This window comes from Chrysemys picta, chromosome 1 (assembly GCF_011386835.1).
Source record: "Chrysemys picta bellii isolate R12L10 chromosome 1, ASM1138683v2, whole genome shotgun sequence".
NCBI classification, from domain to species: Eukaryota; Metazoa; Chordata; order Testudines; family Emydidae; genus Chrysemys; species Chrysemys picta.
The window spans coordinates 161551346-161565556 of NC_088791.1; the positions used below are offsets into that span (position 1 = coordinate 161551346).

At 44.5% G+C, this 14211-nt stretch overlaps 1 protein-coding gene across 4 annotated transcripts in view; it reads right to left on the reverse strand.

Annotated features, from left to right (window-relative positions):
• Window positions 1-4316: 4316 nt before the first annotated feature.
• CD47 (CD47 molecule) overlaps window positions 4317-14211 on the reverse strand; it is a 49195-nt gene continuing 39300 nt past the window's right edge. For all 4 annotated transcript variants that reach the window (XM_065588268.1, XM_065588264.1, XM_065588252.1 and 1 more), the window contains one exon: window positions 4317-6631. In XM_065588268.1, the coding sequence (XP_065444340.1) occupies window positions 6623-6631 (9 nt within the window). In that variant the 3' untranslated portion in view covers window positions 4317-6622. The remainder of the gene's footprint in view (window positions 6632-14211) is intronic.

Genomic DNA, 14211 nt, shown 5'->3' on the forward strand with positions numbered 1-14211 from the left:
ACTCTTTTTGGGGCTTTCCAGCAAAACGCTGTGAGATTCTCTTTTTTGTCCAATGCATTCTCTTCGTTACATTCTTGGGGCCAGATTCTGCTGTTACACTGGTGAATAGCTTGTCACATCATTCATAAGTTTCAATGGATTTACTCTGGATGTAGACCAATAGAACCAAGAGCAGAATTTAGTCTTTGATGAATTGACTCAAGTATGTGGGGTTGGAAAAGTGTCTTATTATTTCAGATAAATAGCAGAGTGGTGTCTTCTGTCTCAAACTTTCTTATTACAGTGAGTTGATTGACCTACATTTTTCTTCTTTACAATTTTCCTCCTGCCTTTTTCACTTGCACCATTAACTCCTGGAGGTCGTCCAGCAGTCATTATCTCATACACATGTGATAACATTTAATGCATCACAAATGCTCCTAATTAGAGTAGACAGAAAGCATCTTCAGCGTAGGGACCATTTTCCCTCTGTTCGGTACTGTGATGGGCACAATGATGGCCCATAATATTTCTTCAACCATAATTTGCTTACTGTTGCTATGGTTAATTTTGTTCACACTCAGTGTGTTATTAAAAGCTATTCACTCCCTGATGTAGAGTACCAGCCTTTCACTGTTGTGCCAAGATTAGATTAGCAGCTCAGAACTCAGGGTAAACTGTTTATTCCCTTTTTTTGCCAATTATCAGTCAATTTTTTCTTAATATACTCCGTCTGCTAGGAACATTAGAGAGCACAGAATCTAGGTAGTTTAGGGTGGAGGAAGTGGCCAGCTATGGGGAGAAGAGTAAATAGATTGGGCAATTAGACTAGTGCAGGTGACGAGGGCCAGGAAATGCTCGTAGGTGACTTTGGTAATGGGAGTTTTAGTTGCATGTAGATGGCTGATGCCAGATTGAGGGGACACAGCAGTGTTGAGATACAGGGAAAGAAGTCGCACAGGTGACGGGAGCTCTCTCACTGGCCACAAACACAAATATTTGGGGTAAAAATTGCAAATGCACCTAAGTCACTCTGGTCCAGATCCTCATCAAGGTTTAGTCACCTAACACCTATTTTGATGGGCCAAGCTGTTATTAAAAACAAGGATGACTGAGTGGAATCTCTCCACAACTATTCTATTCCCTTTAGAAATCCTGTTGTAACCACAGCACCAACTAATTCACTCCATACCCAACTATTCCCAGCTTTGGGAACTGGTGGGAAGAAAGGGGCTGTGGATAACACATATGTTCTAGGTCTTATCCTGTTCAGCTGTTTCAACATCATTCAAAAAGATGCCTGTGAAATCTCTGGCCTTGCATCAAATTCCAAGATACATTTTAGGACAACATTAAGATTCTCATTGCTACTGTGAAACCTGAAAGCATTTGATGCAAACTTTCCATTATTTTAATATCAATAATTCGTTCTAGTCTGACGAAAGCCTCTAAGGTGTTTCATTATTGTACTGACCATGGGCGGCGGGTATCAAAGGCCGGGCTATGGCTCCACCTATTTCCCACCCCACTGCCCCTCTTCCCTGAAGCTGGCAGGGGCTCAGCTGGAACTTGGTCCCACCAGTGACCAGGGTGGTTCGGGCCAGCCTGGGGAGTTCGTCTGGCTGTGGGAGTGGGGCGGGCTCGGGGCTTTGATGGGCATGGCCTCAGGCAGAGCCGGTGGGGTAGCCTCCCATGGTACTGACACAGCATTTGCATCTATTGCTAGTTCTACTTTAATACTTAAATTCTCCATGTTTTGGAAGGATTTAATTGACCCTTTGGCAAACAAATCCATCCAACTCCATCCTCAAACAATAAGGGTTCAGCTTTCATTATCTACAGCCGGAGCTGTGTGTGCATAGCCAAGGGCAGACTTGAGCCAAATGTGATTATACCCTCATTTGCCATTCATGCCAGATAGAATTGTCCTTTACCCATTTTTATATTCTCATTAACCCACAGAGGTAGATGTATAAGCCTGGCAGTAAATGTTTGCGGGTTCTAAAAGGAGTTCATCATTTATTTTGGATCGTTTTTTAAATGGCTGAATTCTCTCCTTTCTGTGCAGCTCAAGAGATGGTGGAGGAGGAACAGCATCTTTAGTTTTGATTCAACTCCCCGCTCGCCCTGTTGTGCTCAACCTTATACTGGCACCCTGACGAGATAAAGGAAACACCTTAATAGATCTCTTTGAACAGCTGATTTTTGTATGGGGACATGATGAATTACCAGAGTGTACGTCTGCTGCTTTGTTCTTGAGTAAATTTAACCAACAAACAGAAGAAAGAAAAATTGGGCTTCCCTATACAGTAAAAAGCCAAATTGTGCCATTGGTTCTTCATGTATAACTCCCAATACCTTCAAGGGGGGGTTAAGTGCATGTAACTGAAGCGTAAATTTAGCCTTGAGATTCTGTTCATGCTAAACTGAGATCAGTTAAACTGGTCATATATAACAGTCTGGGGAAAATTGCCTCTGTTCTTTCATGGTTCTGGCCAACCATTGTAAGTAAAAAACAAAAAAACACAGCTAAGGAAAGAGGTAAAGACATGAACTCAAAACCTACAGTGGGATTTAGTGGGGGTAAGTAGTATACACCAGATGGATCTTTTAAATGAAGATGTTTTACTGTCTCATTCTATAAGATACCTAAAGGGGAACCGAGACCTCTTCCAGTTTAGACCATTACACTGATCCCCGGGAACCAGTCAAAGGGGAATAGATACAACCTTTTCTAAAAGTAGAAAGTACTAAATTTGCCTACTCCAGCACTAACAAGGATGGTTGAACCTTTGCTTCTCCTGACTTTGGGTTATACAATTCAGTGAGCAAGTGGAACAGTGCATGAGCCAAGACCAAGTCCTGCTGTACACATGGCCTTCATGCCCATGGAATGTAACACTTGACAAATTCAAATTTTATCCTCTCAGATCTCCTGTGAGGTAGGGAAGGGTTGTTACCCACCCTGGAGATGAAGAATCTCATCAGAAAGATTACCCCCAGACAGCACATGAATCACATGGCAGATGGGGTAACTGAATCTAGCTCTTCCAAATTCCACTTCAGTCTATCACAGTAGAAGACCTTCCCTTCCTCTATCAAAACTGCAATGCTAGCATAGACCAATTGTTTATCTAGGCTGGTATCCTTGGTTTAGGCTTCTTCAGAGGAAAGTTACAAGGAAAAATAGGCAGTTTGGATTAAAGCAAGTAAGGAAGACGGAGGGAAGGAGGGATCAAGAGAGAAATTTGAAAGAGCCACGAAAGCTTGAGAAAAGATATTTGAGTAATGACAGCAAAGGTTTAAAAATGGAATGAAACTAGTACTAAAGTCCTCAGTGCTGACAGCTGAATCTTCTGAGACTTTAACATGATGGCAAAGAGCTTTCTGTCCTGGATAAATTTCAGTTACAATTTACGACCTAAAATTTTCACTGTATACAGGTATTACCCATAGATGATGATTTGGCCTGTTAAGTTGCTGGATGTTGTTAAATGAGTGCTACTTTCCATACCACTGGGCTGTTTCTCTGATGAGAGAAGAGCTTCTCAGATCTAGTTTATGAAGATAGTGAAGTGTTATTTGACTTGGCTGACTGGGAGGGACCCCAAAGGCTGGGCTGCTTTTAAGGAAACTGGGTTTTGGCTTCTGTGTAACCAGTAAGGTATCATGGAAGCAGCTTTAGGAACGGACTGCCCCATTCTTTGCAGTTTGCCCTAACTGAATAACCTCAATGTGGTCCCCCATGACTCCAGTCACAGATTGTTTTGAGAAATGCGGACCTTTGGCTCTAAGCAGGCTGATGGGGGAGAGGCCCAATAATGTCAGAATGATTGCGTTCACCGTTCAATTTCAATATTGTATGCAACATAGTATGACTTTAATGATAGTTGTGAGCATTCAGCACCATCTACTTTCAGGTCCTGAAAGCTTTGCCATTGAGTTCCCAGCAGTGCAGAGGTCAGGACAGTGTACACTATGAATTCTGCAGCAAAAGTCTTTGTAGCTACAAGATAATTAAATTGCTTACCCAGGAATGGCTTAAGACTTCCTTGCTAAATATTTTAATCTGTTTAAAGGACACGAGACTGTGGTATCAAATGCTCAGACATTAGTATTTGTTAAAATAAAAGTGCTACTAACTTTCCAGTTATGATGATTTCAATATAAAATAGGTTTGGTTAGGGTATATTGGAATTACTTAACTTGATTCAACAGTGTTTTTTACAACTTACATGGCCTGCTTTTCCATCACAGTGGCTAACAATTCCTGAAATTATGCCTTTAAAGAGCAGTTACACCAGTAGTTAATTGTGGTAGGAATAAAGACTCACAAGCAGTTTAATATGGTTTTATTTTAAGTATAATAGTGCAATATTTACAAAGTTATATTCATAAACAACAACACTCGGGTAAAGATTGCAGATATCCAAAATGCCAAATCATGAGAATATGGTTTTTATATATATATACAAACAAACACTGGAATCAGTCATTTAAACAACTTTGGTTTTTACTGGAGGGAAGGTAGTGTTAAGTGACTAAGAAATTAACTAACCCACTTTCAACTAGTGCTCAAGAGAAATCCAAAGCAGAGCTTTGCATACAGCAGTATGATTAATAGACAAGTATTGGGTACTGAATTTTTTTGGTAATATTTTATTAAAGGAATTTGACTTCACAACAACAGTGGCTGCTAAATTCCAGTTTGCTGACAGTTGATTATAAAGCTATATTAAGAGTAAGGCAAAACAGAATTTCAAAGCCTGCTACTTTGTGGAGCTGCTATAAACTACTAGAGGATATCAGTAACTACAGGTGTGTAGATGAGGAGCCCCATGCATAAATGTTAGGGAAGTCCCTGGATTGCCTCTAATTAATGATCCATACCTTCTTCGACTATTTTGATTAATAGGGGAGGCTTAACCAAAGGACTAATATATATGGATTTCAACTCTCTATGAATACCCTGATGCTATACCACATTCCAAAACCATATACCTTTAAAAAATTAAAGCAATATGGATAGAGCCTTACAAAGCAAATACAAACTTATACTCCCTAACATTTACACATGTGAATATCCCATTGACTTCTGTTAGGGTGAAGTGGGTTAGCTGAGGTGCTCAATCCTGCAGTCCTCACATGGGGCCTATGCATGTGAGTATAGGCTGTAGGATCATATCCCCATCCCCCCAGTTAATTCCATGGTCTCTATATCAAACTGCAGCATGGCCCTGGCTCTCTCTAGTCACAAAAAATTGTTAAAGGAGAACATTGAGGGTTCACCCACTGTAACTAGTAAGAAAGCAAAGTATAGCTGTTAGCAAGGCCTCACAGACTACACAAGATGAAGAAATTATTCTAATTAGGTTTTAAAAAATTTTTATATGTAAAACTTGAATACGCTCAGAAGCTGAATTTACTTATTCCCTGTTTGAAAGAGTCTTCTGTTTATGATATAATGACAATATCACAAAGTCAGGATGACCATTTCAATTAAGGCATAAGCAGCAGGATCCCATGAACTAACATAGCTCATGTTTTTATGCATATATTCTTGGTAATAAGGAGGCAGATTTAAAATGCAGATTTGCTGCTAACTTTGATTATTCTCCGTTTTCTGAAAGCATCAAGAGGTTCTTAAATGCCAGTTTGCAAAGGAGAAAGCCTGAGACTGGTTTCGGTACCACAGACTGTACCATATGAACATTGTAGGGTACCCTTCAACAATGAAATCAATGGGTTGTGCCCAACAACCGTAGCACTGAATTTGACTCAGGGTGAGTAATATTTAATCAAGACTACAACAAGAGGCACAAAAAACATCAGACTAAAATATCAGTAATCAAAGCACACCACATAACTACTATATATACACAAGGAGACTATTATAGTATGTGGGAATGGGGGGAACTTGGGTAATCATTAAAAAAGGCGTGGTTTTGTTTATGCAGGTTTTTTCAGTGTGGTAAGTGCCATTGTTTTCTATAATACATACACTGGAAGTGGAAAGAGTAACATTTGTACAACATCCACTTCCTATTCATACGATATAGGCATGAACATATCTTGCCCATGCACACGCAAAACCCCACTAATCTAAATGTAATTACAACCTTTATCATATTAAACTTCATAGTAGCGACAGTGGATTTTTTTTTAATATTTGAGGGGAGAGAGGGTGAGTCAGGAGAGAAACATGCAATACCAATTTGTTTAAATTATCACAAAGGTCTGTCCAAGTAGCATAGTGCTAGTATCATTTGGTCACTGACCTGGCCCAGTTTCAAAGTGATGACTGATGTTTTTTGGAAAGGGTACACTAATAGTGACACTATAAAGAAATTGCATGGTCGATAAATAGTGCATTTTCTGCTCTCTCCCTCCCCCTCCCCACACACTCCAGGAAAAAAACAACAAAACTCTCTCTCTCTTGAATGGAACTACCGCTGCTGTGACTATAAAATTACATGTAAATCATTTTAGCATTTCCCCCCCCCCCCCCCCAAACGTGCAAAACAGCTACGTTCCTGATTTTCTTCTCTTTGACTAGTGCATCATCAAAGGCCACGGTGTATAAACAAATGTATTTCTTTTCACATATCACCACCTCTGTAGCAGGTTCTGTCACTCTCGCCAGTTAGTTTCGCTGGAAAATTACAAAACAAAACTATTATTCAAGATTGTTTTGATTAACATCACCCACAACCACCTACACTTTGTGCTGCCTAACTAAATTCAAACTTTACAATTTTTCTAAAATGTAGACAAATTCACTCAAAAGCATGGGTGGCTATAGTATTGGTATAGTAAAAACAACTACTGTATAATTGCTCAACACAGCTTGGGACCGTATTTCAGTTTTGACCTTAAAACCCCAGTTACTCTAGGAGGTGATTTTTTAAAGGTGCCTAACTAACCTGTGTGTTTTTAAAAGTCTTCACCCAGTATCTTATACAAATATGGAGTGAAGAATTTTGATTTGTACAAAAGGGGGCCCAGGAAAACATTGAACAATTCATTTAAAATGGTCTGTCAAAGCAGAATTCGCCTTCAGAAGTGAAAGGTTGTTGCACTGACCCCATTTTGCTGTCTGACCTTATTGACATTTAAAAAAATGTAGATGACAGAAATTCACATTGTATAATGGTCTGCTCTTGTGTTAGATCATTGCTGAGGGAAAAGAAAGTGTTGATTTCCAAAGCAGGAGTACAGATACTTCCTATGAAAGAGCCTTCCGCCCCCCAGTCTTTATTTCAGTTATACCAAATGACTAACATATTTTATCGCTTTAAGGGATGCTGGTAAAGTTATTCATTGTCTCATATGAGCAGATGCATTCCTATTGGTTTAGAAAGCAGTCCTTATGTGTACTTGGATGAATCAGAACAGCTTAGCCATGAGTTACAGAAATTCAGCAGTACATTGTACTTACTTATAAGCTGGAATATTAAATTATCAATAAATTAGCATCAGCCAATAATCTTACTGGCTGCCTCTAGTTCCATTTGTGCTCTGCACAAAGATAAAATTGGTTGAAACCACCCCCATCTAATAATTTAGAGTTCTCTCTAGGCTCAGGGTCTGGCAGTTTCCTTGAACTGGCCTTCTCAGTCTCCAGGGGCAGCGAAAGTAGAGTTAGTGTCTCCTAATACTTATGTGGGTGGTACGTGAGAGCAGGAAATATAACATACTAGCGTGAAGGAGGAATATAAGGAGAAAAATAGGTAGTCTACATGTAAGATAAGAACACAGACCATTAAAACAATAACAAACGGGTGACGAACCCACAAAGCCAAGGGAATTCTCTACTTGACGAAGTCAAACAGTGCAGAGACACTATGGAATGTCTAAGCATATATACTCAGGATAGTACTTAATTGTGGAGATCCTCCTCTAGTAGGGGTGTGCATTTCTTTCTTAAAATGTTTGGTGGTTGCCTTAGCTCAAAACTTCTTTGCTAAAATATGTACCTCATAAAACTAAAACAAAAAAAGCTATTACCTGTATTAAAGCAATTTTGTCACTCTACAAGCAAGTTCACATGGTAACACAGCTTCTGCAAACATTCTCAAATTGCTACCATGACCACACTGGGTAAAGTGCTAGATTCACCAGTGTGTAGTCATTAAGCTATCAGTGTGCAACTAATGTATTGGGAGAACTGTAGCAATACCAGTCAAAGCAGATAAAATATATGGCCACCAGACTAGCTTAGTATTTAAGTTAAATACTGTAACCATTTCAAATCTAGTTTTTCAAATAAATACATCAGTGAACAGAAAATTAAATGCACCATTAAATCTTAATGTGAAATATTAATTTTTTTAAAAATTATAATTGGTCAAAAGTCAGACAATTTTTTTAAAAATTTGACAAATAGAAATGTTACTTAATCAATAGCATTCCCCCCAAATACTATTAAGTTTTTGTACCAAGTGTCAGATAAAAAAAATAAAATAATTTCTAAGTAGAGGAATAATCTGCATGTTCGAGCCTGAGAACAAATTACAAGTGAAAATTTAACAACCTTAAATTACACTGTCAAATTAATACATGATATTCTTTGCACTACTAATCCCATATTTGATTATTACAATTGCTAGAGATTTAAAAATGACTTTTAATAATTTTTTATTTAACTTCTTGAACATCATTCTGTTTGGATAGTCCATAGTCACCTTTCTGGATCTAAATTTCCTGTTAAAAAGTGATTTGGGTTTCCAAAAAAACAGGAGAATGCTTAAAATCAGAAGTAGTTTTTCATTTCACTTTGTATACTCTTGAAAAAATACTGTTTTTAAAAAGAAAAATCTTCAAAGTCTAAAAGTTGGGCCCACACTACTTGGCAATGTCCCTTTAAATATAATCAGCAAAAGAGAGGAAAATCATTAAGTGTGTCTCCTCTTTTTGGCCCATTATAGTCCACAAAGGAGACTCAAAGGTCTACACACACCCTTTCCCTCGCAACCAGGGGGAAAAAGTAAGAAGTCTGCTTGTTTTTTACATTATAAATTCAGTTCTTGTTTACCCTCTTTTTACTAGAAAACTCTATAGATGATAGGAGTATTAGGAAGCTTATGACATCACAAAGTGGTACCTGATCAACTGGAAGTGTTTTTTGTTAACACCTATTTAATTCACACACTTAACAACTGGTGGGAGGGTGGGGAGCTCTTTTTTGTCATGATTCGATACCTCTAGCCCTTTTGGTAAGAGGTAAGAGAGGTTGCAGTTTGCATCTCTGATTGTTACAAAGGAGACTTCAGCTAAACAAAGATTATAATACTTGACATTTCTGCTATTTCCAAGATAAAAAATAGCAGAAATAATCCAATATTTAAACAATCCTATATACCTTTCACAGCCCTTCTTTATGCCATACATCATAAAGCAGTAAAAAAAGGATACAAATGCATCTGTCTTCAGATCACCTATAACATTCCAGTATAATGCAATATAAAAGATGGTTACTCACCGTTGTAACTGTTGTTCTTCGAGATGTGTTGCTCATATCCATTCCATTAGGTGTGCGCGCGCCGCGTGCACGATCGTCGGAGAATTTTCTACCCTAGCAACACCGGCGGGTCGGCTGTGGAGCCCCCTAGAGTGGCGCCTTCATGGCGCTGAATATATACCCCAGCCGACCCGGCGCCCCCTCAGTTCCTTCTTGCCGGCTACTCCGACAGTGGGGAAGGGGGACGGGTTTGGAATGAATATGAGCAACACATCTCGAAGAACAACAGTTACAACGGTGAGTAACCGTCTTTTCTTCTTCGAGTGCTTGCTCATATCCATTCCATTAGGTGACTCCCAAGCCCAACTTAGGTGGTGGGGTCGGAGTGAGACATTGCGGTGTGCAAAACCGCTGATCCGAAGGCAGCATCGTCCCTGGACTGCTGCACTAGTGCATAGTGAGCTGTAAATGTGTGGACTGATGACCAAACCGCAGCTCTACAAATGTCCTGGATCGGAACTTGCGCCAGGAAAGCCGTCGAGGAAGCTTGGGCCCTCGTGGAGTGAGCGGTGAGGTGCGGTGCTGAGACACCTGCCAGGTCATAGCAAGTCCGGATGCAAGACGTAATCCAGGAGGATAGGCGTTGTGAGGAGACCGGTGAGCCTTTCATTCGGTCGGCCACTGCAACGAAGAGTTGCGTCGTCTTTCTAAAGTGCCTTGTGCGGTCAATATAGAAAGCCAGGGCCCTGCGTACGTCCAGAGAATGCAAACGTTGATCCTGGCGAGTAGCATGCGGTTTAGGATGAAAGACCGGGAGAAATATATCCTGGTTGATATGAAAAGGAGAAACCACCTTAGGGAGAAAGGCAGGATGTGGACGAAGCTGCACTTTATCCTTATGGAAAACCGTGTAAGGGGGCTCGGATGTAAGCGCCCTGAGTTCAGAAACGCGCCTTGCTGAGGTGATGGCTACGAGGAAGGCTGTCTTCCAGGATAGGTACAAAAGTGAGCAGGTGGCCAGTGGCTCGAATGGAGGACCTGTGAGCTTGGAGAGAACCAGGTTGAGGTCCCATGTCGGAACGGGCTGACGTTGTTGTGGGTACATCCGGTCTAAGCCCTTGAGGAATCTAACGACCATCGGGTTAGAGAATACCGAGGACGCGAGTTCCCCTGGGTGAAAGGCCGATATAGCGGCCAGGTGAACTCTAATTGAAGATATCGCCAACCCTTGCTGTTTTAGGGAGAGGAGATATTCCAATATAAGAGGAATAGGTGTCTGTAACGGGGACGTGGCTCGTTGTTCGCACCAACAGGAGAACCGCTTCCACTTGGCCAAGTATGTGGTCCGTGTTGAAGGCTTCCTACTGCTCAGCAGAATCTGTTGGACCGAGTGCGAGCATTGTTGCTCTGCCTGGGTGAACCATGGAGCAACCACGCCGTAAGGTGGAGTGATTGCAGGTCGGGGTGACGCAGCCGGCCGTGGTCCTGCGAGATGAGATCTGGACATAATGGAAGCGGGATCGGTGTCTGAACCGAGAGTTCCAACAGTGTGGTGTACCAATGTTGTCTCGGCCACGCTGGGGCGACCAGAATTACCTGTGCCTGGTCTCTGCGCAATTTGAGCAGTACCTTGTGGACCAGAGGAAACGGAGGGAAGGCATAAAACAGGTGGTCTTTCCAGGGAAGGAGAAACGCATCCGAGAGGGAGCCCGGAGCTCGACCTTGCAGGGAGCAGAACACGTGGCACTTCCTGTTGTCTCGAGATGCAAACAGGTCTATCTGGGGAAACCCCCACTTCTGGAAGACGGAATGTATGATGTCCGGCCGGATAGACCACTCGTGCGTCCGAAAGGACCTGCTGAGTCGGTCCGCTAAAGTGTTCTGGACTCCAGGGAGGAACGATGCCGTGAGATGGATTGAGTGGGCGATGCAGAAGTCCCACAGGCGAATGGCCTCTTGGCATAGAATTGACGAACGTGCTCCTCCTTGCTTGTTGATGTAAAACATGGCCGTGGTGTTGTCGATGAGAACTAACACACAGCGGCCACGTAGGAGATTGAGAAATGCCTGGCACGCCAGGCGCACCGCCATCAGTTCCCGAACATTGATGTGCAGGGCTAGCTGAGGTGCAGTCCACAGGCCCTGGGTATAGTGCTCGTTGAGATGGGCGCCCCAACCCAGAGATGAAGCGTCTGTGACCAGGTGCAGAGAGGGTTGTGGGGCGTGAAACGGCATCCCCTCGCAAACCACATTGTGATCTAGCCACCATGTGAGGGAGGTCAGGACCGAGTTCGGGACCGTGACCACCATGTTCAGGCTGTCCCGATGTGGGCGGTATATCGATGACACCCAGGTCTGGAGTGGGCGAAGCCTAAGTCTGGCATGCCTGGTTACGTACGTGCAGGAAGCCATGTGACCCAGCAGGGTAAGGCACGACCTCACCGTGGTAGTTGGGAAGGCCTTGAGCCCTTGAATGAGGCTCGTGATGGTGCAAAAGCGGTTGTCTGGCAGGATGGCTTGTGCACGTCTGGAGTCTAGGACTGCGCCGATGAATTCTATTCTCTGGGTAGGTTCTAGAGTGGATTTGTCCTTGTTGAGTAGGATGCCCAACTCGTTGAATGTGTGCACTATTATGTGGACGTGAGCTCGAACTTGCTCTTTGGTGCGACCGCGTACCAGCCAGTCGTCTAGGTACGGGAACACCTGTATCCCTTGCCGACGAAGGTACGCTGCCACGACAGCCATACATTTCATGAACACTCTTGGGGCCGAGGATAGGCCGAAGGGAAGGACTGCAAATTGGTAGTGCACCTTGCCTACCACGAATCGCAGGAAGCGTCTGTGAGGCGGGTAAATTGCAATATGAAAGTATGCGTCTTTCATGTCGAGGGCGGCGAACCAGTCTCCAGGATCGAGGGAAGGGATAATGGCCCCCAAAGAGACCATGCGGAACTTCAACTTTACTACGAATTTGTTGAGTCCGCGCAAGTCCAAGATGGGTCGTAGACCTCCTTTGGACTTGGGGATCAGGAAGTAACGGGAATAAAATCCCCTGCCCCTTAACTCTACTGGAACCTCCTCTATGGCCCCCATAGCAAGGAGCGTGGAAACCTCCTGTATAAGAAGTTGCTCGTGAGAAGGGTCTCTGAAGAGGGACGGGGAAGGGGGGTGGGAGGGGGGGATTGAAGAAAACTGGATAGCGTATCCCCTCTCCACCGTGCGAAGGACCCAACAGTCCGAAGTTATAAGGGACCAAACACAGTGGAAGTGGGAGAGGCGATCCCGAAAGGAGGGGGCTGGATCCTGGGGGATGACTGGGGCGCCGTCCTCGACCGCACCTTCAAAAGTTCTGCCTAGGGCCTGCGGGTGGTCTTGGTGGCCCTTGGTTCTGACCGGGTTGAGGGCCGGTCCACCTTCGTCTACCACCTCGCCCGCGCCTCCGGGCCGAGTCCTGTCTCTGACGAGGTGGGGGGGGGGGGGGGTAGAAGCGCTGAGGCTGAGGCCTAAATGGCCTGCGCTGAGGGCCCGCAACATGCATCCCCAGGGAGCGCATGATTGTCCTGGAGTCCTTGAGGCTCTGCAGGCGAGAGTCCGTCTTCTCCGAGAACAACCCGTCCTTCGAAGGGCAAATCCTGCAGGGTTTGTTGCAATTCCGGGGGCAAACCCGAAACTTGGAGCCAGGAGGTCCTTCGCATAGCGATACCCGAAGCCAGGGTTCTCGCAGCCGAGTCCGCTATGTCCAAGGAGGCCTGTAAGGAGGTCCGAGCCACCTTCTTACCCTCCTCTACCAAGGCCCCAAACTCCTCCCTGGACTCTTGGGGAACCAATTCCTTGAACTTCCCCATAGAGTTCCAGGAGTTAAAGTTGTAGCGGCTCAGGAGCGCCTGCTGGTTAGCCACTCTAAGTTGCAGCCCTCCGGCTGAATAAACTTTACGGCCAAACAAATCGAGGCGCTTAGCCTCCTTCGATTTGGGCGCTGCGGCCTGTTGACCGTGGCGCTCCCTTGCATTCACTGATGCCACCACCAGTGAACACGGCTGGGGGTGGGTATACAAGTACTCGTAGTCTTTGGAGGGGACAAAGTACTTTCTTTCCACTCCTCTCGCTGTGGGTGGGATAGAGGCAGGAGTTTGCCATATCGTACTTGCATTCGCCTGGATCGTGCGGATCAGGGGTAACGCCACTCGCGATGGGGCATCCGCCGCGAGGATATTTACGATGGGGTCCTGCACCTCCACTATCTCCTCCGCCTGCAGGTCCATATTATGGGCCACCCTACGTAGGAGGTCCTGGTGAGCCCGAAGATCTATTGGGGGTGGACCTGTGCACGATGTGCCCGCCACTGCCTCATCCGGAGAGGAAGAGGAAGATGCCTCCGGTGGTAAAGGATCCAAGGGAGGGTCCTGGTCTCCCTGCTCCTGGGCCGGAGCATCACCTGCGCTTGGGTCCAGGACGTCAGGTGGTGCGGACACGGAAGCCTCCATGCCCCCTGGCGGAGGCCGAGAGATGGTGGACTCCGGGGCCCTTCTAACGGAGTGGCCCGAGCGAGAGGTCGAAGTTATTGGAGCCCCTTGCGCCTGATGGTACACCCACGGGGTCCAGAACGACCAGTGAGATGGGCCATGAGCAGGGTCCTCTGCTACCTCCTGCCAATGGCCTATGTCCTGCTCCTCGGCTTGCCCCTGAGGGGGGTATGCCGATCTCGATAAGTCCTCAGAGGAGCGAGACACCGATCTCGATGGCCATGGCGGTGCCGAGTGCGCCGAGACGAA